At 39.2% G+C, this 27,068-nt stretch overlaps 2 protein-coding genes across 3 annotated transcripts in view; one reads left to right on the top strand and one right to left on the bottom strand.

Annotated features, from left to right (window-relative positions):
- Positions 1 to 14,084, top strand: part of snrnp200 (small nuclear ribonucleoprotein U5 subunit 200) — a 52,238-nt gene extending 38,154 nt beyond the window's left edge. Inside the window, exons 36-45 of the mRNA XM_062961293.1 lie at positions 1,755 to 1,863; positions 4,096 to 4,285; positions 5,124 to 5,288; positions 6,313 to 6,434; positions 7,657 to 7,800; positions 9,483 to 9,659; positions 9,769 to 9,929; positions 11,681 to 11,762; positions 11,856 to 11,948; positions 13,582 to 14,084. Coding sequence (XP_062817363.1) covers positions 1,755 to 1,863; positions 4,096 to 4,285; positions 5,124 to 5,288; positions 6,313 to 6,434; positions 7,657 to 7,800; positions 9,483 to 9,659; positions 9,769 to 9,929; positions 11,681 to 11,762; positions 11,856 to 11,948; positions 13,582 to 13,725 — 1,387 coding nt within the window. The 3' untranslated portion in view covers positions 13,726 to 14,084. The remainder of the gene's footprint in view (positions 1 to 1,754; positions 1,864 to 4,095; positions 4,286 to 5,123; positions 5,289 to 6,312; positions 6,435 to 7,656; positions 7,801 to 9,482; positions 9,660 to 9,768; positions 9,930 to 11,680; positions 11,763 to 11,855; positions 11,949 to 13,581) is intronic.
- Positions 14,085 to 14,858: 774 nt separating this feature from the next.
- ciao1 (cytosolic iron-sulfur assembly component 1) lies at positions 14,859 to 27,054 on the bottom strand. Of its 2 annotated transcripts, none has more exons than XM_062961297.1 (8): positions 26,680 to 27,054; positions 24,870 to 25,035; positions 23,092 to 23,240; positions 21,640 to 21,751; positions 20,401 to 20,489; positions 18,165 to 18,366; positions 17,246 to 17,333; positions 14,859 to 15,755 (listed from the first exon to the last, which is right to left on the bottom strand). In XM_062961297.1, exons 2-8 carry the CDS (start codon positions 25,006 to 25,008, stop codon positions 15,518 to 15,520), a joined length of 1,017 nt encoding a protein of 338 aa, XP_062817367.1. In that variant the 5' UTR covers positions 25,009 to 25,035; positions 26,680 to 27,054; the 3' UTR covers positions 14,859 to 15,517. The 2 variants fall into 2 exon arrangements, with proteins under 2 accessions (XP_062817367.1, XP_062817366.1); XM_062961296.1 differs by having other exon boundaries at positions 26,613 to 27,053.
- Positions 27,055 to 27,068: the final 14 nt, after the last annotated feature.

Genomic DNA, 27,068 nt, shown 5'->3' with positions numbered 1-27,068 from the left:
AGGTGGGAAGAGAGATACTTCCATGCCTGAATACAGTGGCTGGGTATCATGTATCTAGGAAGCCACATGTGCCTCACCAAGGCCACTGCTTCAGCCCATGTAGTTGCTTTTCTGGACAGAATGAAAAATACGTAACTCAGAAGTGTCTCGTGCACCTGAGATGATTTGAAATACGAGGGCTATCCAGAAAGTAGATTACGTTTTGGAATTAAAAATGAACAAAGTACAGTGGAGTCTCACTTATCCAAGCTAAACGGGCTGGCAGAAGCTTGGATAAGCGAATATCTTGGATAATACGGAGGGATTAAGGAAAAGCCTATTAAACATCAAATTAGGTTATGATTTTACAAATTAAGCACCAAAACATCATGTTTTACAACAAATTTGACAAAAAGTAGTTCAATACATAGTAATGTTATGTTGTAATTACTGTATTTACGAATTTAGCACCAAAATATCACGATATATTGAAAACATTGACTCCAAAAATGGCTTGGATAATCCAGAAACTTGGATAAGCGAGGCTTGTATAAGTGTATAGGAGAAAACATTTACCATATGCAGTTGAAAGCCAGACCCAAATACCACTTCTCAACATAGTCCCCATTGAAATCTAGGCAAGTATCATAGCGATAAAAGAGTTTGGAAAGTCCTTCCCCGCCAAACTTTGCCGCTTGGCTTGCATCCTCAACCTCCTGGATCGCTCTTCTGTTTTGCAAATGCTTGCAAGGAAGGTTATGGCAACTGTTTTTTGGGACAGGAAAGATGTGCTTCTTGCAAAATCTTAGAAGAGCAATCCAGGATGAGCGTGGGGGAAAGTTGAGTGCATGCACATGCGCAGCTGTGGGAAGGGACACCCGCCTGGTTGAGGACACAAGCCAAGCGGCAAAGTTTGGTGGGGAAGGACTTTCCAAACTCTTTTATCGCTATGGTAAGTGCCTAGATTTGAATGGCGACTATGTTGAGGAGTGGTATTTGGGCCTGGCTTTTAACTGCATATGGTAAATGTTTTCTCCTATACTTAGTTCATTTTTAATTCCAAAATGTAATCTACTTTCTGGATAAGGTAAAGGTAAAAGTTTCCCCTGACGTTAAGTCCAGTCATGTCTGACTGGGGGTTGGTGCTCATCTCCATTTCTAAGCCAAAGAGCCGGCGTTGTCTGTAGACACCTCCAAGGTCATGTAGCTGGCATGACTGCATGGAGCGCCATTGCCTTCCCGCCTGAGCAGTACCTATTGATCTACTCACATTGGCATGTTTTCGAACTGCTAGGTTGTCAGGAGCTGGAGCTCAAGCTGCTCCCAGGATTTGAACCTGGGAGCTTTCGGTCTGCAAGTTCAGCAGCTCAGCACTTTAATGCACTTTGCCACAAGGATAGCCCTCATAAAAACATTGAGATAATAAAACGGGTTGCATTAATTTTGGGGTAATTCATCTTTTTTCCTTAATGGCAACATCAAAAAACTGAAAAATACCAGGAATCAGGTGAAAAGCAAAATCTGTAAAGTGCACCTCATCTCCTGTATAAAGAAGCCACCTCTCTGGCATGATGCCATTTCAACTAAAGCAGAAAATGTAGAAGAAAACCAGACCTAAAGGGATCTTTAATGGTATTGTGCCTGTTGAGTCTCCTCCCAAGAGCTGGGAAATAAACAAGCTGTGCTTATTTACAGATACACACAGCATATTTGAGAGACCTTCACCTTCTGCCTCTGTTCACATGATGAATCCTTCTCCTTTTTGTGTGTGCCAGGTATGTGGATTACCCCATCTACGATGTGCTGCAGATGGTGGGCCATGCCAACCGCCCTTTGCAGGACGACGAAGGGCGCTGCGTCATCATGTGCCAGGGATCCAAAAAGGTGAGTGACAGACAAGAAGGAGGGATGGGTTTGCTGACTTAAAGGCATTGGGAGTAGCCGAAGGATTTGGCATATCCTCTCACCTTGTATGTTCTTTAGAGCAGGGCTTATTGAAGTTCCACTCACCCGAGGAATTTTTGTGTGACTTCAACTATAGGTGTATACTGTATATACTCGAGTGTAAGCCGACCCAAATATAAGCCGAGGCACCTAATTTTACCACGAAAAACCTGGGAAAACATTGACTCCAGTATAAGCCAAAGGTGGTAAATCTCAGAAATAAAAATAGATACCAATAAAATTACATTAATTGAGGCATCTGTAGGTTAAATGTTTTTGAATATGTACATAAAGCTCAAATTTAAGATAAGACCGTCCAACTCTGATCAAATCATTATTCTCATATTTTTCAATGTCAATGTGCTTATGTATCCTTTTAATAGTAATAGAGTAAAATAATACATGTAATAATAATAATAATAAATACAGGAAAATAATACATGTAATAATAAATACAGGAAAATAATAAATGTAATAATAATAATAAGATCAGAGTGAAATAATAAATGTATTAATAATAATAATAATAATAATAATAATAATAATAATAATCACACACATACATCACACAGTCCTAGACACTTGGGAAGTATTCTACTTGTGATTTTTTGATACGAAATCCAGCATGTCTATCTTCTTTGCCGTGTCATATTAATAATAATAACAATAATAATAATAATAATAAAGTAAAATAAATGTAATAGTAGCAACAATAGAGAAAAATAATAAATGTAATAATACCAATAATAATAGAGAAAAATAATAAATGTACTATATATTCTCGAGTATAAGCTGACCCAAATATAAGCCAACCAGGACACTCACCCAAGTATAAGCCAAGGGGGGGGGGCTTTTTCAGTCTTAAAAAAGGGCTGAAAAACTAGGCTTATACTCGAGTATATACAGTATATAGATTTTCATGAAATCTTTTTTAGTATTCCAAGTATTTCTTGATTTATTCGTTTTGCAAAAGCAATGTTTTAAGTTTTACATAATCAGGTCTTACTATGTTTAAATCAAAATATTTACTGATAACACCAGCATTTACAACTTGCTAAACAAGTTGACCTTCCTTTTTTATGAAGTACGGTTGAAGCATCTTCTGCAGAGTCCATTTCAAAATGGAACCCCGTTTGGGATCGGGACCCAAAGTTTAAAAAGCTGTGTTTTAGGGTATAGTAGCTCTTACACTTTTGTGTGTATGTTGAGGGTTCCTGGGGGTACAGAACCTCTAGGAAAAAGATAAAGCGGGGTATAAATTAATAAATATAATATTAATAACACAGATAATCAAGTGTTTCTTTGGGGGGTATTTGAAAAGTGGAAATGTGAAGCTATATTCATGACTACAGACGGTCATCAAGTTACTAACAAGATTGGTTTTGTAAATTTTTACTTAAGTTGAATTTGTTTGTAAGTTGGAACAGGTACATTCCTTAAGTGTAACTCCAACCACACACATATACATGTATGTGTGTGTGTGTGTGTGTGTATACCGTATATACTCGAATATAAACTGAGTTTTTCAGCCCCTTTTTAAGGCTGAAAAAGCCCCCATCGTCTTATACTCGGGTGAGGGTCCTGGTGGGAAGGCTTGGGACTAAAAGAAGGGCTTCTATCATTATTATATTATTATATTTACATTTATTATTTTATTCTATTTATTATTATTATTATTTCATTTATTATTTTAATCTATTATTATTGGAAGGATATGTAAGCCCATTTACACTGAAGGTTAGAATAATTATTTAATCAGAGTTGGACAGTCTTATCTTAAATTACAGTTTTACCTAAATATTAAAAACATTTAACCTACTGATGTCTCAATTAATGTAATTTTATTGGTATCTATTTTTATTTTTATTTTTGAAATTTACCAGTAGCTGTTGCATTCCCCACCCTCGGCTTATACTCGAGTCAATCAGTTTTCCTGGTTTTTTGAGGTAAAATTAGGTGCCTCGGCTTATATTTGGGTCAGCTTATACTCGGGTATATACGGTAAATAAACCTCCAGGAAAAATGGAGAAACTATGAAATAACAAAATCATTGAGAGCCAGTGGCTTATGTCCTTAGCTCTTCTGAGTTTGTGCCGTGTAGGAACCTTAAAAGCCTACACTGGGTTGTTCAAAATCCCAAAACATGCATCCGCTTGGTTCCTCCTGCCGTAGGATTTCTTCAAGAAGTTCCTTTACGAGCCCCTCCCGGTGGAGTCCCACCTGGACCACTGCATGCACGACCACTTCAACGCCGAGATCGTCACCAAGACCATTGAGAACAAGCAGGACGCGGTGGACTACCTCACCTGGACCTTCCTCTACCGCAGGATGACCCAGAACCCCAACTACTACAACCTGCAAGGTAAGGAAAGAAGAGTTGCTGTATGTTTTCCGGGCTGTGTGGCCATGTTCCAGAAGTATTCTCTCCTGACGTTTCTCTCCTGCCACATCTATGGCAGGCATCCTCAGAGGTTGTGAGGTCTAAGCAAGGAAGGTTTATATATATCTGTGGAAAGTCCAGGGTGAGAGAAGAACTCTTTGTCTGTTGGAGGCCAGTGTGAATGTTGTAGTTAATCACCTGAATTAGCATTGAATAGCTTCATCTCCTGGATTCTTCCTGCCTGGGGGCATCCTTTGTTCAGAGTCGTTAGCTGGTTGATTCGTGTCTGGAACTCCTCTGATTTCAGAGAGTTGCTTCTCATTTAGGTAAGGTAAATGTTTCCCCTGACGTTAAGTCCAGTCATGTCTGACTCTGGAGGTTGGTACTCATCTCCATTTCTAAGCCGAAAAGCCGGCGTTGTCCGTAGACACCTCCAAGGTCTGCTGAACTTGCAGACCGAAAGGTCCCAGGTTCAAACCCGGGGGAGCAGAGTGAGTGCCCGCTGTTAGCTCCAGCTTCTGCCAACCTAGCAGTTCGAAAACATGCAAATGTGAGTAGATCAATAGGTACCGCTCCAGCGGGAAGGTAACAGCGTTCCATGCAGTCATGCCAGTGGCCACATGACCTTGGAGGTGTCTACGGACAACGACGGCTCTTCAGCTTAGAAATGGAGAGGAGCACCAACCCCCAGAGTCGGACACGACTGGACTTAACGTCAGGGGAAACCTTTACCTTTACCTGGCAGATTAGGGTTGGACCCACAAGGTCTATTCCAATTCTGTGCTTCTATGATCTGACCCGGCGTATTGCTTTTGCTCAGGCGTGTCCCACAGGCATCTCTCGGACCACCTCTCTGAGCTGGTGGAGCAGACCCTCAGCGACCTGGAGCAGTCCAAGTGCATCAGCATCGAGGATGAGATGGACGTGGCGCCGCTCAACCTGGGCATGATCGCTGCCTATTATTACATCAACTACACCACCATCGGTAAGGCTGTTTTGGTTTAAGGAGGAGGAGGGATCTGTGCATTGAGTTCCTTGCTCAAGAAGTTGTTGTGCCTGATGTTCTCCTCTATTATTACAAATTATTTTATTATATGACACAGCAAACAAGATAGATATTATCATTATTTTATTGTATGACACAGCAAACAATAGATATTATTATTATTATTATTATTATTATTATTATTATTATTGTATAACACAGCAAACAAGATAGATATTTTATTGTATGACACAGCAAACAAGATAGATATGCTGGATTTCATTTCACAAAATCACAAGTCAAACACTTCCCAAGCGTCTAGGACTGTGTGATGTATTTTCGGATGATGTGTGCAGATCCCAGTCGGGTGGCCTTTTGCAGTTGGCAGATCGTAATTTTCGTCAATGTCTATTGTTTCCAAATGCCGGCTGAGATCTTTTGGCACGGCACCCAGTGTGCCCATCACCACCGGGACCACCTGCACTGGTTTCTGCCAGAGTCTTTGCAGTTCAATCTTGAGGTCCTGATAGCGGCTGAGTTTTTCCTGTTGTTTTTCGTCAATGCGATTGTCACCACTCAATGATCCAAACCTTTTTCCTTTCCACAACTGTGATGTCTGGTGTGTTGTGTTCCAGAATGATTAGAAACACAACAAGATGATTCCACAGCAGACACTCTGCTGGCTGTTGTATTGGCTCACAAGTCAGACACTTCCCAAGCGTCTAGGACTGTGTGATTTATTTTATTGGTATGACACAGCAAACAAGATAGACATGCTGGATTTCGTACAATAAAATAAATCACACAGTCCTAGACGCTTGGGAAGTGTCTGACTTGTGAGCCAATACAACAGCCAGCAGAGTGTTGTTGTTGTTTGTTTATTTCTTTATTTACATTTATATCCCGCTCTTCTCACCGTGAAGGGGACTCAGAGCGGCTTACAAATCAAATGAACATACAATATATTAATAGCATAGCACAATATAAGCATTAAATGACTATATTGTTGTTGTTGTTGTTATAGAGCTGTTCAGCATGTCCCTGAATGCCAAGACCAAAGTGCGGGGCCTGATCGAAATCATTTCCAACGCTGCGGAGTACGAAAACATTCCCATCAGGCACCATGAGGACAACCTCCTGCGGCAGGTGAGGAAAGGAGGCTTTGCTTTGATCCAGGCTCCAGAAAACATGCCCAGTTTTCCAATGGGCACGTTGGTTCTTACGGATAATCTTCACTTAGTGGTGATCAGCCATCTGTTTTGACATTGGAGCAAAGCAACAGAGTTGTTTTAAAAGAGAAGTGTGTGTTGTTGTTAGGTGACATGTGGATGAGGAGAAGGAAGGGAGGAAGGAATAAGAAAAAAAGGGAAAGGGAGGAAAGGGAAAGAAAGAAAAAGGAGGGAAGGAAGGAAGACAATAGAAAGAAGAAAAGGTGAGCGAGAAGGAAAGAAAGAAGGAAGAGGAAGGGAGTGAAGAAAGAAGGTGAAGAAGGTGTATGTACCCCAGACTTGGTGTGTTTTTAGTTTTAGACTTGGAAGGGACCCTAAGGGCTATCCAGTCTAACATCCTTCTGTTAGTAAGGAATGCACAATAATAGTAATAGTAATTATTATTATTATTGACACAACAACATTGTATGACACAGCAAACAAGATAGATATGCTGGATTTCATATCACAAAATCACAGGTCAAACACTTCCCAAGTGTCTAGGACTGTGTGATGTATTTTCGGATGATGTGTGCAGATCCCAGCAGGGTGGCCTTTTGCAGTTGGCAGATCATAATTTTGTCAATGCCTATTGTTTCCAAATGCCGGCTGAGATCTTTTGGCACGGCACCCAGTGTGCCCATCACCACCGGGACCACCTGCACTGGTTTCTGCCAGAGTCTTTGAAGTTCAATCTTGAGGTCCTGAGAGCGGCTGAGTTATTATATATTATTAAATATTCTTTAATAATAATATTTAATTATTATTATTATTATTATTATTATATTTAATTATTTTATTTAATAATAAATATTATTTAATAATAATATTTTTTATTGTATGGCACAGCAAACAAGGTAGATATGCTGGATTTCGTTTCACAAAATTATTATTATTATTTACCTTATTTCTATCCCGCCTTTCTCTACCCTGGAGGGGACTCAAAACGGTTTACATATGGCAACTATTAAATGCTTTAAAATACATACAAACAGAGACTTGAAATCAATTAAATTAAAATTAATACATATTAAAGCTTGCTCTAGTTTGTATTTCCTTTCTCAGTGCCGTATACATGTGCACACGTTTTTAATGGGTTTAAGCACCCACAGGTGGGTGAAATGGCTCTGTGCTGATCTGTGTCTCTCCCGCTTCTCCAGCTTGCCCAGAAAGTGCCCCACAAGCTGAATAACCCCAAGTTCAACGACCCCCACGTCAAAACCAACCTCCTGCTGCAGGCCCACTTGACCCGAATGCAGCTGAGCGCCGAGCTCCAGTCGGATACGGAAGAGATCCTGAGCAAGGTATGGAATAAAGAGAGTCTTTGGGGTTTTGTTGTTCGGGCATATTACACTTTGTCACAAAAATTGAAAAATAAATCTGTTCCTGGTTTGAAAGTGTTATTTCCTGTTTAATTGTGTAGCTCTTACTTTGAAAGTAGTTGTTCTCCTCCAGAAACTTCATTTTTTGTGGCACAAAGTGTGTTGAATTGCTTGAGCCTCGATGATGAGATCTTCATTGAAAAACTAGAGCAAAATGTGCTGCTGCAGGATGTTCCGCAAAAACAAGGTTTTTTTTTCAGTTTAATAAACTTTCCCCATGCTTTTAAGATAGAACCAATTTGGAAATGACATTTATAACCCAAGAACAAAATCATGTTATATAGTATTATGAGAACAACCGTTCTGTGATAATGATGCAGAGAGCATTCCGTACACTCTTTGTGCTTGGTCAGAATTCATCCGTACCAGATCAGAAAATGATTTTGGTATGGATTTGCAATCTTCGAGCAACTAGATGCAAACTAAAAAAAAAAAAAAAATCCCTGGCAGACCTTGGACCGTTAGAATGCCAGAAAGTTTGGAAACAGTAAGATCACAGCAATAGTCAAAGCGTCCTGCTCATAAACAAGCCATGGTCCTGGGTATATCAAATCAGAGTTAGAGTTGGATTCTGCATGCTGATGTACAACAGCATCTTTACAAAATGTATTGTCTGATACAAAACTTTTTAAATGTACTTTTTAGAATTATAAACATTTGTCTTCTAGATGGCTTTGTTCATTCTTTATACCCCTTCAAAATGTAGGAGATCTTTATGCCCCACTCTGCATTGAGCTGCGGTGGTGCAATGGGTTAAAATAATAACAACAACAACAACAACAACAACAACAAATGTCTCCTTGAGGATAAAGAAAGTAGGGTAGGTATTATTATTAATAATAATGTGTTGTTGTTGTTGTTGTTGTTGATGATAATAATAATAATAATAATAATAATAATAATAATAATAATAATAATATCTCCTTGGGGAGAGAGAAAGCAGGGTGGGAATAACTCAAAGAAAGATGGATCTGGACCAAACATGACACACATACTGGATATGCCCAAATGTGAACACTGGTGGAGTTTGGAGAAAATAGATCTTGACATTTGGGAGTTGTAGTTGCTGGGAATTATAGTTCACCTGCAATCAAAGAGCACTTGGCCCCATGTGAGCCACCCCAAGTTCCTTCGGAGTGATAGAGGTGGGGTACAAAAATAAAATAATAATAATAATAATAATTATTATTATTATTTGAAACACAACAAGATGAGTACACAGCAGACACTCTGCTGCCTGTTGAATTGAATCACACGTCGGACACTTCCCAAGTGTCTAGGACTGTGGGATGTATCAGCGAATAATGCGTGCAGATCCCAGTAAGGTGGCCTTCTGCAGCTGGCAAGTGGAGATTTTGTCAGCGTTGATTGTGTTCAAGTGCAGGCCAAGGCCTTTAGGCTCCGCACCCAGTGTGCCCATCACCACTGGCACCACCTTGACTGGCTTGTGCCAGAGTCTTTGCAGTTCGATCTTTAAATCCTCATATCGTGTCAGCTTTTCCAGTTTCTCCTCAATCCTGCTGTCACCTGGGATTGCAACATCGACAATCCATACTTTGATGATGATGATGATGATGATTATTATTATTTACTTCCTTTGGCAGGCCATCCGTCTGATCCAGGCCTGCGTGGACGTCCTCTCCAGCAACGGCTGGCTGAGCCCCGCTCTGGCCGCCATGGAGCTGGCCCAGATGGTCACCCAGGCCATGTGGTCCAAGGACTCCTACCTCAAGCAGCTGCCGCACTTCACCTCGGAGCACATCAAGCGCTGCACAGACAAGGTGAGCTGGAAGGATCGGGCCCCTTCTGCTCAGGCAGATACCTTCCAGAAAAGTAAGAGTTCTTTGTACCCCAGGGTTTGGCTCACTTTGTGCCTGGCCTCCTTTGCAGGGAGTGGAGAGCGTCTTCGACATCATGGAGATGGAGGATGAGGACCGCAATGCCCTCCTGCAGCTCTCCGATGCCCAGATCGCTGACGTTGCCCGCTTCTGCAACCGCTACCCCAACATTGAGCTTTCCTACGAAGTGGTGGAGAAGGACATCATCCGCAGGTAAGGCCCGGAGGAACGCGGAAGGAAAAACTGTCAGAGTATTTGCAGCGCAGCTGTAGTTGGATGGAAGCAATGGAACGCAGAACGAAGAGACGTTGGTAAAACTGTTTACAAAGTTTTTCTGTATGCAGCAATAATCAACACAAACAGACTTGCAGACGACAGACGAACACAGGACTGCTCTGTTCTTCAACAGAACTTGACTCAAACTCTAGGCAGACAGAACTCAACTGAACTGACGCAATCGTTATGCACAAACACTTGTATCTGGATACTCCCTAGTTCCAGCCACACATCAAGGTCATCCTAGCTTCTTGGCAATTAACTCTTTCCACACTATGGTACATTCTGGATGATGCATTCAGTTGCAATACAAGCATGGCACAAATTGCATTTAAACACTATCAATACACAAATCCCACATTAACAAAAACACTGCGGGTTCTTCGAACCAGAGGATGGTGAAGTCAAATTGTGCCTCAGCGACAGACGTATAGGTCATAAGCATGTCTCCTGTCCTGCTTTCGTCCCCTGCATTCTGTTCCTGTCTCTACTTTGCTTAATGCAGACCAGAGTTTGTAGATTTGCATCAATGCTGCCCACTCACGAAGGCTCCTTTTGGCAAGAAGGTTCTCTGTGTGTTGTCGAAGGCTTTCATGGCTGGAATCACTGGGTTGCAGTGAGTTTTCTGATCTGTCTGGCCATGTTCCAGAAGCAATTCTCTCCTGACGCTTCACTCACATCTATGGCAGGCATCCTCAGAGGTTGTGAGGTCTGTTGGAAACTAGACAAGTAGGGTATATATATGTGTGTTTGTGTGTGTGTGTGTGTGTGTGTGTGTGTGTGTGTATGTATATATACATACATCTCTATCTAATCTATCTATCTATCTATCTATCTATCTATCTATCTATCTATCTATCTATCTCTATCTGTGGAATGGTGTCCAGGGTGGGAGAAAGAACTCTTGCCTGTTTGAGGCAAGTGTGAATGGTGCAATTGGCTACTTTGATTAGCATTGAATGGCCTTTTAGCTTCAAAGCCTGGCTGCTTCCTGCCTGCCTACCAGTATTTTAAAAACTCTAAAACCAGGACTGTAAATAAAGAGTAAAGGTAAAGGTTTTCTCTGACGTTAAGTCCAGTTGTGTCAGACTCTAGGGGTTGGTGCTCATCTCAATTTCTAAGCCGAAGAGCCGGCGTTGTCCGTAGACACCTCCAAGGTCACGTGGCCAGCATGACTGCATGGAGTAAATAAAGAACAACACTAAAAAAACAGAGGAATTCTAGACATGAAACAACCAGGGTAGACTAACATCTCCCAACAAAGGATTCCCCCAGGTAGGAAGCAGTCAGGCTTTGAAACTAAAAGGCCATTCAATGCTATTCAAGGTGGCTGATGGTAACATTCACACTTACTTCCATCAGGCAAGAGTTCTTCCTCCCAACCTGGACATCATTCCAAAGCGATATAAAACCCATTTGCCTAGTTTCCAACAGACCTCACAAACCTCTGAGGCTGCCTGCCATAGATGTGGGCAAAACATCAGGAGAGAATGCTTCTGGAACATGGCCAGACAGCCCGGAAAACTCACAGCCACCCAATGTTCTCTGTTTTTCATTGAAACCTATGCTGGTCAGGATCCTGAATTGGTCTTTTGACCCCTGTGTGGGGCTGAGGAATACGTTACTGCCTAGAAAGCACAGCATCTGTGGGTCACGGCTAATATCTCCTCTCTGGTTTGCTTCTCCAGTGGGGGCCCAGTGGTGGTTCTGGTGCAGCTGGAGCGAGAAGAGGAGGTCACCGGGCCAGTGATCGCCCCACTCTTCCCACAGGTAGGTTGGCTTCTTGGGGGCAGAGGCTCTTACGGGAAGCTCACCGTTTTCTTCGATCTCTCACCAACCCATTCTTTCCATCTTTTTGTGCAGAAACGCGAAGAGGGCTGGTGGGTTGTGATCGGAGACTCCAAATCCAACAGCCTCATCTCCATCAAGAGACTCACCCTGCAGCAGAAGGCCAAGGTGAGCCAGAGAGGCCCTTCCCCTTTGGAAAATTAATCAATCAGCCCCAGAGGATTTTTAATAACCTATCCTGTATTTATTACGTTCTTACCATTTGTGTGTTTTAAATGCAATTTTTTATCCTTGTATTGTTGTTTTAATTGATATATTGTATTACTGTTTTATCTTTTTTATAATGTGATTTTTACTTTGTTGCTTATATTTTGTCCTTATGTTGTTTCGGCCTCTGCCCCATGTAGTCCGCCCTGAGTTTTTATTATTATTATTATTATTATTATTATTATTATTATTATTATTATTATTATTATTTATTATGACACAGCAAACAAGATAGACATGCTGGATTTCGTATCACAAAATCACAAGTCAAACACTTCCCAAGTGTCTAGGACTGTGTGATGTATTTTCGGATGATGCGCACAGATCCCAGCAGGGTGGCCTTTTGCAGTTGGCAGATCGTAATTTTGTCAATGTCTATTGTTTCCAAATGCCGGCTGAGATATTTCGGCACAGCACCCAGTTATTATTATTATTATTATTATTGTTATTAACGGGAACAAATACAGCCTCTATGTTAAACATAATCATAATAAAAATAATAAAAAGGGTTGGAAGAGACCTCTTGGGCCATTTAATCCAACCCCCTTCTACCTTTGTGCACCAAAAGCACAAGAAAAGCACCCTTGACAGATGGCCACCCAGCCTCAATGTTGTTAATAATAATTATTATTATCATCATCATCATCATCATACATCACACAGTCCTAAATGCCGCTCTGAGTCCCCTCCGAGGTGAGAAGAGCGGGATATAAATGCAGTGTGTGTGTGTGTGTGTATATGTATGTATGTATATATATATATATGAGAGAGAGAGAGTAGTAGAGTCTTACTTATCCAAGCTAAACGGGCCGGCAGAAGCTTGGATAAGCGAATATCTTGGATAGTGAGGGATTAAGGAAAAGCCTATTAAACATCAAATTAGGTTATGATTTCACAAATTAAGCACCAAAACATCATGTTATACAACAAATTGGACAGAAAAAGTAGTTCGATATGCAATAATGCTACATAGTAATTACTGTATTTACAAATTTAGCACCAAAATATCACGATGTATTGAAAACATTGACTACAAAAATGGCTTGGATAATCCAGAAGCTTGGATAAGCGAGGCTTGGATAAGTGAGACTCTACTGTGTGTGTGTGTGTGTGTGTGTGTGTGTGTATGTATATATATATAGAGAGAGAGAGAGAGAGCGATGTTTTGGTGCTAAATTCATAAATACAGTAATTACTACATAACGTTACTGTGTTTTGGACAGCTTTTTTGTCAATTTATTGTAAAACATGTTTTTGGTGCTTAATTTGTAAAATCATAACGTAATCTGACGTTTAATAGGCCTTTCCTTAATCCTTCCTTATTATTCAACATTTTGACTTATCCAACGTTCTACTGTACTAACAAGATTGTTTTTGTAGAATTGTACTCAGAGATGGCCTGTATCCTATCTCTTTTGCACCGTGAGCTGAGAAAGGCATTCCTTGGCCCTTGTTTCCGTTTCCTTCTCCTTGTGCAGCCCATTCCAACCGAATCTAAGCTGCGAAACTTAGAAACGTCTCCCCTTCTTTCCAGGTGAAACTGGACTTTGTGGCCCCGGCGACCGGGACCCACAACTACACCCTGTACTTCATGAGCGACGCTTACATGGGCTGCGACCAGGAGTACAAGTTCAGCGTGGACGTGAAGGAGGCCGAGAGCGACAGCGATTCGGATTGAGCGCAACCCTTTCGGATACGTCTCCATTTGGACCACGGAGAGCGGTTTTGAGCGACCTGGGAGCAGGATGCCCGCTGTGGGTCCTGATCCAGACATGACACTGGCGTGTTTGTGATCCGGATGTTCCCTGCCTCCTCCAGGGAGGTGAGCCATGCCATGCCGGTTCCTTCGTTGTGTTAGAAAGGCTCAAAGCGTTGGAGCAATTCCCTCCCCATCCTTCCAGCACGGGGAGAAATTATTATTTTTTAAAAATTTGGAGGAGGTATAACTCAGCACCCGTTTTGTGTACAGTCTTTCTAGTCAGTGGCTTGAGTTTGTTTTCCATTGTTATCTCCCAAATAAACATCTTTAGGAACAGACTGTGGGCTCCCTTTGTCATTAATTACTGTATATACTCAAGTATAAACCTAGTTTTTCAGCCCTTTTCTAGGACTGAAAAAAAAAGCCTCGGCTTATACTCGGGTGAGGGTCCTGGTGGGCTTATATTCAGGTCAGTTTATACTCAAGTATATATGCTATATTTATTATTTTTCTCTATCATTGTTGGTATTGTTACATTTATTATTTTATTCTATTACGGTATTATTATTACTTTTACATTTATTTTACTCTATTTTTATTATTATTACAGTAGAGTCTAAGTTAACCAACATTCACATATCCAACGTTCTGGATTATCCAACGTATTTTTGTAGTCAATGTTTTCAATACATCGTGATATTTTGGTGCTAAATTTGTAAATACAGTAATTGCTACATAGCATTAATGTGCAATGAACTACTTTTTCTGTCAAATTTGTTGTATAACATGTTTGGGTGCTTAATTTGTAAAATCATAACCTAATTTGATGTTTAAATTAATTTGAATCCCCCCCCGGGGAGAAAGGTGAGGTAAAAATGATGTAAATAAATAATAAATTTAATAGGCTTTTCCTTAATCCCTCCTTATTATCCAAGATATTCGCTTATCCAACATTCTGCCGGCCCGTTTATGTTGGATAAGTGAGACTCTACTGTAATACATTCATTATTTTACTCTATTATTACATTTATTATTTTACTGCATTTATTATTATTATTACATTATTTCACTCTATTATTATTAAAAGGATACATAAGCGCATTGACATTGAAAAAGATGAAAATAATGATTTAATCAGAGTTGAACAGTTGTACCTTAAATTACAGTTTGATGTAAAGATTCAAAAACATTTAAACTACTGATGCCTCAATTAATGCAATTTTATTGGTATCTATTTTTATTTCTGAAATTTACTACTCTCGGCTTATACTGGAGTCAATTTTTCCCCAGTTTGTTTTGTGGTCAAATTAGGTGCCTCGGCTTATATTCGGGTCGGCTAATACTCGAGTATATAGGGTAATTACCTGTGTTATTATTATTATCTACTTCTTTGTTGATGAAAGCTAGATCGCACTGAGAGCAAGACACAAAACAGAGAGTACCGTGTTTAGGTTTTATTATTTCTTTCTGTAATTATACCTTTTGGAACAGGCCTGGGCAAACTTTGGCCCTCCAGGTGTTTTGGACTCCAACTCCCACAATTCCTAACAGCCTACCGGCTGTTAGGAATTGTGGGAGTTGGAGTCCAAAACACCTGGAGGGCCAAAGTTTGCCCATGCCCATCTTTGCCAAATTTGTTTTAGTACAAAAAAGACATCCCTCCAGTAAAAAATCAGGGAATAACAGGAATCTCCATGGGTTGATTTCTCCGAACCCTATATATATGTCAGAGTCTTTTTTCCAAGAGTAATAAAAGCAGGGTACCATTTTTTCATGCTTCGGGCTGCTGGTATTTCCAGAAGGCGATGTCTCCCTCGTCGCTGCAGGAGGCCAGCAGGCCTTTCTCCTTGGGGTTCCAAGCCACGCAGTTGACGTCCTGGGAGTGGGCTCGGGCCACGTGGGCGGTCAGGCCGAAGGTGGGCTGCTGGGGGTCGGAGCCGGGCTCCTCCTCAAACACCCGGACGGCGTCGTCCCCGCAGGCCGTGGCCAAGGCGCCCGTCGAGTGGCACCTGAAAGAGATCAGAACCCACAGGGAAATGTCAAATGTCAATAAGAAAAACATCATTTCCTTTCAAAGGGCTATAATAGTTTGTGCCGGACACTGGGAACAAAGAATTGTTCCATCTGTAAACAAAATCAATGCGTTGTCAAAGGCTTTCACAGGGTTGTTGTTATGTTTTCCGGGCTGTCTGGCCACGTTCCGGAAGCAGCATTCTCTCCTGACGTTTCGCCCACATCTATGGCAGGCATCCTCAGAGGTTGTGAGGTGCCTGCCATAGATGTGGGTGAAACGTCAGGAGAGAATGTTACTTCTGGAACATGGCCAGACTGCCCGGAAAACATATAACAGCCCTGTAAACGAATCGTTGGCCGAACTGCTAAACTTTGCAGAATTTGATACATTGACCTGTCTCCCTGGAAATAAAACGATACAACGTTTTCAAAATAATTAGAAGCTGTGCTGTTGAAGGCTTTCACAGCTGGAATCATGGGTGTGTGTGTGTGTGTGTGTGTGTGTGTATATATATATATATATATATTATATGTGTGTGTGTGTGTGTGTATGTATATATAATAATATAATATAATAATAATATGAGTGTTTATGTTGTTTTTACTGGAATAATTAATAATAGAATACATTGACCTGATACATTGACCTGTCTCCCTGGAAATAAAACGATACGTTTTCAAAATAATTAGAAGCTGTGCTGTTGAAGGCTTTCACAGCTGGAATCATGGAGAGAGAGAGAGAGAGAGAGAGAGAGAGAGAGAGAGAGAGAGATATTATATTATATTATATGTGTGTGTGTGTATGTATGTATATATAATAATATAATATAATAATAATATGAGTGTTTATGTTGTTTTTACTGGAATAATTAATAATAGAATAATGTTTACTGGAATAATAATATAAGTGTTATATTAAGTGTACACATTATAACATTATAATATAATAATAATAGAATAATAATGTTTACTGGAATAATAATATAAGTGTTACATTAAGTGTACACATTATAACATGACTATTGGTATATAAAGCCACCAATTAACAGTAGTAATGGGTTGCTGTGAGTTTTCCAGGCTGTCTGGCCATGTTTAAGAAGCATTCTCTCTTGACGTTTCACCCACATCTATGGCAGGCATCCTCAGAGTTGTGAGGTCTGTTGGAAACTACGTAAGTGGGGTTAATATATCTGTGGAATGATGTCCAGGGTGGGAGAAAGGACTCTTTTCTGTGAGGCAAGTGGGAATGTTGCCATTGGCCAGCTTGATTAGCAATAGCCTGGCAGCTTCAAAGCCTGGCTGTTTCCTACCTAGGGAACTCTAAAAGCAAGGCAGTAAATTAAAAGCAACAGTCAGAAAACGGGAATCCAAGACAGGAAACAATCAAGGACAGCTAACACCTCCCAACAAAGAATTCCCCCAGGCATGTTCTGCCCCTCCTTTGGATGCCATTTCCTTCCTTTCCTTCCTTCCCCACTTTGCTCACCATGCCACGTCGTAGATGGTCCTCGCGTGGAAGCCGGAAAGGGTGCAGACGCACTTCCAGGTGGGATCGGTGCCGCAGCAGACCACTCCTGCAACAGAGAAACGGAGTCTATACTCTTGAGATCACACAGATCCCCAGAAAGAGCCAAGTCTGAGAAAAATTAAGCATATCCAGCTATGCCAAAACACTTGAAAAGATAGCATATCAAGGAGCAGGCAAGCTTGTCTTTCTTTGCTGCTTTAGGATCTAGGACACAGTGGAGAATTGGAAGAGGCCTCAAGGACCATTTAATCCAACCCCAGTGTGCCAGGACACCATCAAAGCTTTCCCGACAGATTGCCACCCAGCTTCTGTTTAATAATAACAACAACCATACAACTATAGAATCCTAGAGTTGGAAGAGACCCCAAGGGCCATCCAGTCTCTACCACTACTACTAATAATACTATAGAATCACAAAATCAGAAGAGACCCCAAAGGCCATCCAGTCCAACCCCCTTCCTCCATGTGGGAAGACACCATCCAAGCCCTCCCGACAGATAGCCACCCAGTCTCTAATACTACTACTATTACTACTACTATTTATTTATTTATTTACAGTATTTATATTCTGCCCTCCTCACCCCGAAGGGGACTCGGGGCAGATCACATTGCACATATAAGGCAAACATTCAATGCCTTAACATAGAACAGAGACAGAGGCAGGCACTCTTGGTCAGAGTGATTTGTTGCAGCTGGCTCCTAACCAGCCTGCACCACAGCCTTATAATAATAATAATAATAATAATAATAATAATAATAATAATAATATAGAGTCATAGAATTGGAATCATAGACCAAGGGCCATCAAGAGAAGGAGAGGCCGCAGTGTATTCCGCTCTTGAAGGCCTGTGACCCCCCGGAGTTTCTCCGCACTGACCTTGCGCGTTGCCCGGCTTGTACTGGCGCCAAATGCGGACGGTCTTGTCGTCGCTGCAGGAGGCCAGCCGGTCCCCGCTGGGGTCGAAGGCCAGGCTCCAGACGGTGGACTCGTGCCCCTCCAGCGTGGCAAAGCACACCCAGTCGTCTTCTTCCTCCCGGTACAACTTCACCGTGTCGTCGTAACTGGCCGAGGCCAAGAGCTGGGAGCGGAAAGGGAGAGACGAAGGCCAGGCTCAGAGCAATGGAAATACAATTTCCCTAGGATCCTAATATTCATGACAAAACTAAGCTAAAGGGGTGGCAGGCCGAATAAGTTTGGGAACCACCAGTCTAGAAATACAAAGCCACGTTTTCTCCCTCTATTTGCCAGTTTTCAGTCTGGTTGCCATCATCTTGGTTGTCTTGATGTTGAACCGCAACCCAGTTTTTGCACTTTCTTCTTTCTTTCGACTTGGTGATAAGGCTCCTCAGGGAATTCTTCAGCTGGAAACAAATACGATTGTGTCTATAACGTCCTTGGCAAGAAGAAAAGTGAAATCCAGGGAGAGAGAGAAAGACCAAACTGAAATGGCCTTGTCAGCTGGGGATGACATACATCTCTTTCTTGATGAGAGCAACAAAATTGCGGACGATGCAAATCAAAGATGTATTCATTCCCAAAATAATAATAATAATAATAATAATAATAATAATAATAATAATAATAATAATAATAATACTTTATTTATATACCGCCCTATCTCCCGGATGGGACTCAGGGCAGTTTACAGTCATAAAAGCAAACACAAACATTACATAACAACATAATACACATTATTAAACAAAGTAAAACAATACAATTATAACAATAAATCACACTTACATGACCAGATCAAGGGGACGGGAACCATAAAACCAATATATTAAAATGTTAAAATATTAAAAACAGAGTTGGATCGACAGGTGATACATGCAGTTTATCAAAAGCCTTTTGGCTTGAAAGAAAATGTGAAACAATATTTGACTCAGCCCGAAGAGAAGAAAACAGAATGTGATTTATTTATTTATGGAATGGAAAATGTGCCTTTTACTTATTTATCAGTTTATACAGTAGAGTCTCACTTATCCAACATTCACTTATCCAACATTCTGGATTAAAAAGTAAAAACGAACTGGGCAAAGTGCATAGTAGTAGTAATAATAATAATAGTAATAGTAATAATAACACTAGTAACACAATTTTTGTTCCTGGATTATAAATGTCATTTCATAACAGGTTCTATTATTATATATATAGCAGAGTCTCACTTATCCAACATTCGCTTATCCAAGCTTCTGGATTATCCGAGCCATTTTTGTAGTCAATGTTTTCAATACATCGTGATATTTTGGTGCTAAATTCGTAAATACAATAATTACTACGTAGCATTACTGATTATTGAACTACTCTTTCTGCCAAATTTGTTGTATAACATGATGTTTTGGTGCTTAATTTGTAAAATCACAACCTATTTTGATGTTTAATAGGCTTCTTCTTAATCTCTCCTTATTATCCAACATATTAGCTTATCCCGTTTACGTTGGATAAGTGAGACTCTACTGTACATGTACACATCCTAGTTTCAGTTGAAAGAGGCCAACAGAATAATTCTATGTTTTTATATGTGTTTTTAAGCTTGCACAATGTGTTTTCATTAAGTATTGTTGATTGTTTCAAATGTGTTGTTGATTTTTACTGGATTTTGCTTTAGGCTTTGAATTTTGCCAATTGTTGTAAGCCGACTTGAGTCCCCTCGGGTGAGAAAGGCGGGGTAAAAATATTGTAAATAATAATAATAATAATAATAACAACAACAACAACAACAACTTTATTTTTATACCCCGCCCCATCTCCCCAACGGGGACTCGGAGCGGCTTACATGGGGACCAAGCCCGAAACATACAACAATAAAATGATAAAACAATTATTCCAACAGTAAAACATCAATATCAATAAAACCATCATTGTAATCAACATATAGCATAAAATATTAAAAGCAGAAGAGTAAAACAAGGATCTGGGCCAAAGTGCAAAATATATCAAAATGGGAGAGGTAGTTTCTCAGTAAAGTGCAAAATAGCAGTGGCAGAAAAACCTGTAGTTGAATGGGCAAATAGTTCAACCTAATAATTAATTAACTAATACCACACAATCTCACAAAGACTGGGCAACCTACCATCGTTCAGGATGCTCAAGGATGCCGAGGTTCACTCACCTCCTGGTTGGGATGCCAGGCCACGTGCTTGACGTCCTGCGTGTGCGAATTCAGCACGCTCATGCACTCGTACTCGTCCTCTTCGTCCACTGAAACAAAGCGCAGAGGGATCAGTGCGAGTCCAGCTTAGAGAGGATTGGAAAACTACTATAGCAAAATTATCATTATCATTGTTATTATTATTTACATGTACATAACAACACAGCAGTGGGAACTTTAGCCTGTTTGTAAGGGCGGGAGGCTGTCTGTGGAAGTGGACACCTCCTCCACATACACACACACACATTTTTCACTTTCATTATGTGTCTAGATGATTCCATACTCACCACCTTATCTGTCCGGAACTGATGGGAGTGCCATCAGATGTGTAATTGATCTATGGAACGGCCCCGTGCTACGCCTATGGATCACTTGATTTTAACTTCTTGTGTGGATTTAAATGCTTTAATTGTTTTAATGGTGCAGTTATTTTTTTATTGTACTATGTTTTGAAAGGCATTACCTATGTTGTGAAGCCGCCTTGAGTCCCCTCCGGGGTTGAGAAAGGCGGGATAAAAGAGCCGTAAATAATAAATAATAAAAATAACTAAATCCTGCCTTGTTTCTGCCTTTGAATCCAGTTGAATACTCCAGTGACTTTGCTGTGTGGATTTACAATACCTTATAATAATAACAATAACAATAATAATAATAAATAAGCCCAAAACAACAACACAGCATATTTGACAAAAACATAAAAACATTCCAACGATACACAAAATAAAATAATGGACAATACATTAAAATCCAAGCAGATAACATCATAGTAATTAAAAGCAAACCTTGGATTATATTGGAATTTGATCCTGCATTCTAGCCTTGTTTCCTGTGGTTTCCAGATTGTTTCATGCCTTGAAATTGAATCCTGTTTGGACTATTCTTGATACTTCTCGTGGGACCAAGTTTGGACTATATATTTGAGTGACTTTCTTGGACTCCTGCTGACTTTCAAGTGGATTTGCTCTTGTGGATTTAACCCCTTTTATTGACTCTGACCTTATCTGCTTGTGCTTACTTATAATCTTGATAAGTAATAAGTAATAAGCTTGATTGCTTATATTCTGGGCTCCAGTATGGTTTCAAGGTGCCTATGCAGCCTAGGGGTGAAATATCCTCTCATGATACAGCATTCCGGTTAGCAATCTGGCCGCCGATCCTTCTCCGCACCCCCTTGGCCCAAGCCTTCATCCCGGCTCTTACCTTCCCAAACCCAGACGCTCTTGTCCCGGCTGCAGGTGGCCAAGAGATTGCCGGACGGAGCCCAGGCCACGGACTTCACCTCGTTCTCATGGCCCTCCAAGGTTGCAACACACTAAATGCAAACGAAAGGCAGAGATATAGGACGGGAGACACTTGGCTTGAAAGCAATCCACGGGAAAGGGTTGTAGGAGTCTCAGTGGAACATCAGCCACCAAAGGGATGCGGCAGCAGAAAAATACAATGTGATGATAGGCTGTATCCGTAAGAGTGTAGTACAGGCATGGGCAAATTTCGGCCTTCCCTCCAGGTGTTTTGGACTGCAACCCCCACAATTAAATATTATCATTATTATATCATATAAGTCTGACAGTATTATTATATTATATTATGCAGTCATGCATGACCTTGGAGGTGTCTACGGACAACACCAGCTCTTTGGCTTAGAAATGGAGATGAGCACCAACTCCCAGAGTCGGTCACAACTGGACTTAACGTCAGGGGAAAACCTTTACCTTACCTATTATTATATTATAATTATATTATTAAAGCCTGAGAACTGTGAGATCTAAAGCTGCATCTAATATTATATTATTATTATATTATTAAAGCCTGAGAACGATGAGATCTAAAGCTGCATCTTATATTATATTATTATATTATTATAATATTATTACATTTTAATATTATATTATTATTATTAAAGCCTGACAACTGTGAGATCTAAAGCTGCATCTTATACTATTATATTATAATATTATTACATTTTAATATTATATTATATTATTATTATATTATTAAAGCCTGAGAACTATGAGATCTAAAGCTGCATCTTATATTATATTATTATATTATTATAATATTATTACATTTTAATATTATATTATTATTATTAAAGCCTGACAACTGTGAGATCTAAAGCTGCATCTTATACTATTATATTATAATATTATTACATTTTAATATTATATTATATTATTATTATATTATTAAAGCGTGACAACAGTGAGATCTCAAGCTGCATCTATTATATTATTATTATATTGTACAGTAATATTTATTATTGTATTATATTATAATTATATTATTAAAGCCTGACAACTGTGAGATCTAAAGCTGCATCTTATATTATATTACTATATTATAATATTATTACATTTTAATATTATATTATAATTATATTATTAAAGCCTGACAACTGTGAGATCTCAAGCTGAATCTAATATTATATTACTATATTACATTATAATTCTATATAAAACAATAATAATAAAATATTATTATTATTAAAGCCTGACAACTGTGAAATCTAAGGCAGTATTAATAAACTTTCCCCATGTTTTTGTGATAGAACCAATTAAGAATGACGTTTATAACCCAGGAACAAAAATCGTGTTCCATAGTTTTATTCTAGGTGAGAAGCAGAAGAGACTAGAAATGCCTCTGCTGACTCACCTCGAAGTCCTCCTGGTTCTTCTTCCAAATGCAGGTGGTGGCGTCAAAGCTGGCCGAGGCAAGATAGTTGCCGCAAGGCGACCAGGCCACTTTCCGCACCGTCCGCTGGTGCCCTTCGCCCAAGACAGACTTGCAGAGCCAGGCATCCCCTGTTCGGAAAGAGACAAGCGGATTACACTATTTATTTATGTATTTATTTATTACATTTATATCCCGTCCTTCTCACCCCGAAAGGGACTCAGTGCGGCTTACAAATTAAATTTACATGCAATATATTATATTATTAGCATAGCACAATACTGGCATTAAATTACTATATTTTACTATATCAATATACTGTAATATTATTAGTAATGTCACATGTAATATATAATATATAATTGATATTATTATATTGTATTATTAGTATTATATCGTATTACAATATAATACATATTATCAATATTATATGTATATACAACAAAATCTGAAAACAATTGTTCTATTTCTGTGTGTTGCTGTGAGTTTTTCGGGCTGTCTGGTCATGTCCTGATGTTTTGCCCACATCTATGGCAGGCATCCTCAGAGGTTGTGAGGTCTGTTGGGAACTAGGCAAGTGGGGCTTTTATAATCCAGGAACAAAAATTGTGTTACACAGTGTTATTATTACTATTATTACTATTACAGTAGAGTCTCACTTATCCAACATAAACGGGCAGGCAGAAGCTTGGATAAGCGAATATCTTAGATAATGAGAGATTAAAGAAAAGCCTTTTAAACATCAAATTAGGTTATGATTTTACAAATTAAGCACCAAAACTTCATGTTTTACAACAAATTTGACAGAAAAAGTAGTTCAATACGCAGTAATGTTATGTTGTAATTACTGTATTTACAAATTTAGCACCAAAATATCATGATGTATTGAAAACACTGACTACAAAAATGTGTTGGATACTCCAGAACGTTGGATAAGCGAATGTTGGATAAGTGAGACTCTGCTGTACATATAATGATAGAACCAATTAGGAAATGACATTTATAATCCAGGAACAAAATTTGTGTTACATAATTTATTATTATTATTATTACTACTACTACTACTACTACTATGCACTTTGCCCAGTTCATTTTTACCCTCTTTACTTGGGAGCCAAATCCATGTTTTAATATGATTATTTTATTTTTTGTTATATTTAGAGTATTGAATTTTAATAGCTGTGCCTGCATTTTGATGTTTTTATATGTTTTGTTGTTTTTATCCGGGCTTGGCCACATGTAAGCTGCCTCAAGTTCCTTCGGGGAGATGGAGGCGGGGTATAAAAATAAAGTACTGTATTATTATTATTATTATCATCATCACTACTACTACTACCCTGTTTCCCCAAAAATAAGACATCCCCGAAAAATAAGACCTAGTAGAAGTTTTGCTGAATTGCTAAATATAAGGCCTCCCCCGAAAGTAAGACCTAGCAAAGTTTTTGTTTGGAATTATGCCCAAACAAAACACCAGAGCATGCAGGATTGGTAAATGTACATACCAGTTGTACATGAAAATAATGGTAGTAACAAGAAATTCTTCATAGGATTCACAGTTTGTCTGGTTATGCTGGTTTGTGATGACAACTACTACACAGTATATAATAGATGTTCATTTTTTTTCAACAATAAATGTGAATTCTTCTTCATGGAAAAATAAAACATCCCCTGAAAATAAGACCTAGGACATCTTTGGGAGCAAAAATTAATATAAGACACTGTCTTATTTTCGGGGAAACACGGTACTACTACGACCTTACCCTCTTTGCCCCAGATGCGGATGCTACGGTCCCCTCCGCAGGAAGCCAAGAGGGTCCCGGTTGGGTTCCAAGCCAGGAACCAGCAGCGGGAATCCGGATGCGCAGCAATGCGGGACAGGAGCTCCAAGGAGTCCTTCATGGCCGCCCCAAATGGAGGCCTTGGGTCCTAGGAAGGAAATTGTTTCAAAAATTAAACAATATTTTTTTAAAAATTGAGTTGAGGGATTGCAAAGAAGGCTTGCAACTTGTAATTCATATATTTCCTGAATGGATAAACTAACAAAGCTGGAGCTTAACTCAAGACCAGGTAGCTCATGTATAAACAGCTCACAGCTTTCTATATATGTGTGTGTATATAGCACACACACACACATATATATATATATATACAGCCCACAGTTATATTTGGCTGGAGTTACACTTAAGAAATGTCTCTCGGACGGAGTGATTTTAATTGACTGTTAGGTTTTAATGTTATTTTTAACTTTAATTTTGTAAAACTTTTAATATGTCGGATATGAGTGCCTTGTGTAAGCCTGAAAACTGTGAGAACTAAGGCTGCATCTGATATTATAATAAATATATAATAGATTTATTATTATTATTAAAGCCTGACAATTGTGAGAACTAAGGCTGCATCTGATATTACTGTATTATTATATTATTATCATTATTATATTCTATTTTTATTATTAAATCGTGAGAATTGTGAGATCTAAGGCTGCATCTAATATTATTGTATTATTATTATTAATTTTATTATTATTATTAAAGCCTGACAACTGTGAGATCTAAGGCTGCATCTAATACTATTGTATTATTATTATTATTATTATTATTATTATTATTATTATTATTATTATTATTAAAGCCTGACAATTGTGAGAACTAAGGCTGCATCTGATATTACTGTATTATTATATTATCATTATTACAGTATATTCTATTTTTATTATTAAATCCTGACAATTGTGAGATCTAAGGCTGCATCTAATATTCTTATACAGTAGAATCTCACTAATCCAAGCCTCGCTTATCCAAGCCTCTGGATAATCCAAGCCATTTTTGTCGTCAATGTTTTCAATATATCGTGATATTTTGGTGTTAAATTCATAAATACAGTAATTACAACATAACATTACTGCATATTGAACTACTTTTTCTGTCAAATTTGTTGTATAACATGATGTTTTGGTGCTTAATTTGTAAAATCATAACCGAATTTGATGTTTAATAGTCTTTTCCTTAATCTCTCCTTATTATCCAAGATATTCGCTTATCCAAGTTTCTGCCGGCCCGTTTAGCTTGGATAAGTGAGACTCTACTGTATTATTATTATTATTATTAAAGCCTGACAATTGTGAGATCTAAGGCTACATCTAATATTATTGTATTATTATATTATTATCATTATTATATTCTATTTTTATTATTAAATCCTGACAATTGTGAGATCTAAGGCTGCATATACCATTATTGTATATTATTATTATTATTATTAAATCCTGACAATTGTGAGATCTAAGGCTGCATCTATTATTACTAAAGCCTGACAACTGTGAGATCTAAGGCTGCATCTGATATTATTGTAATATTATTATTATTATTTTGTTATTATTAAAGCCTGACAACTGTGAGAACTAAGGTTGCATCTAATATTGTTGTATTATTACATACTAATTATTTTATAATTATTATTATGAAAGCCTGGGATCTAAGGCTGCAACCGCACTACAGAATTACCACAGTTTGATCCCGCTTTAACTGCCATGGCAGGAATTGTATAGAGTTGTCGTCCATCGCTTCCTACCTTGTGTTTAGGCTGAGTCCTTTCTCCGCGCCTGCGCAGTAGGCATCACGGTGAGCCTCAAAAGGCAGAAAAAAGCGCCCGCCGCTATGCCTGTCGGGATTGGTAGTCTCTTTCCCAACCCGGCGCTGTCGTAATTCGTGGCGGAGAAACGACAACTCCCAAGACGCCTTGCGCGGGAAAAAAAAAATCCCGACCGTTGCTAAGACTTAAAGGGGCCTCTCTCCTATTTTCCTCAGCGGAGGCCAGAAAATGTCATCTTTATTTCTCTCTCTTTATAGATGAATTAATTCCGAAGAGAACGAGAGAAAAAGGGAGAACGATGAGGCAAAGCCATGGAAGAAGTGAGAAGGAAAGAACATGACGGAAAGAACGTGAACGGCGTGACGCCG

Source organism: Anolis carolinensis, unplaced genomic scaffold, assembly GCF_035594765.1.
Source record: "Anolis carolinensis isolate JA03-04 unplaced genomic scaffold, rAnoCar3.1.pri scaffold_8, whole genome shotgun sequence".
NCBI lineage: Eukaryota > Metazoa > Chordata > Lepidosauria > Squamata > Dactyloidae > Anolis > Anolis carolinensis.
The sequence above is the reverse complement of the archived record's forward strand: the minus strand, read 5'-3'. Positions and strand labels throughout refer to the sequence as shown.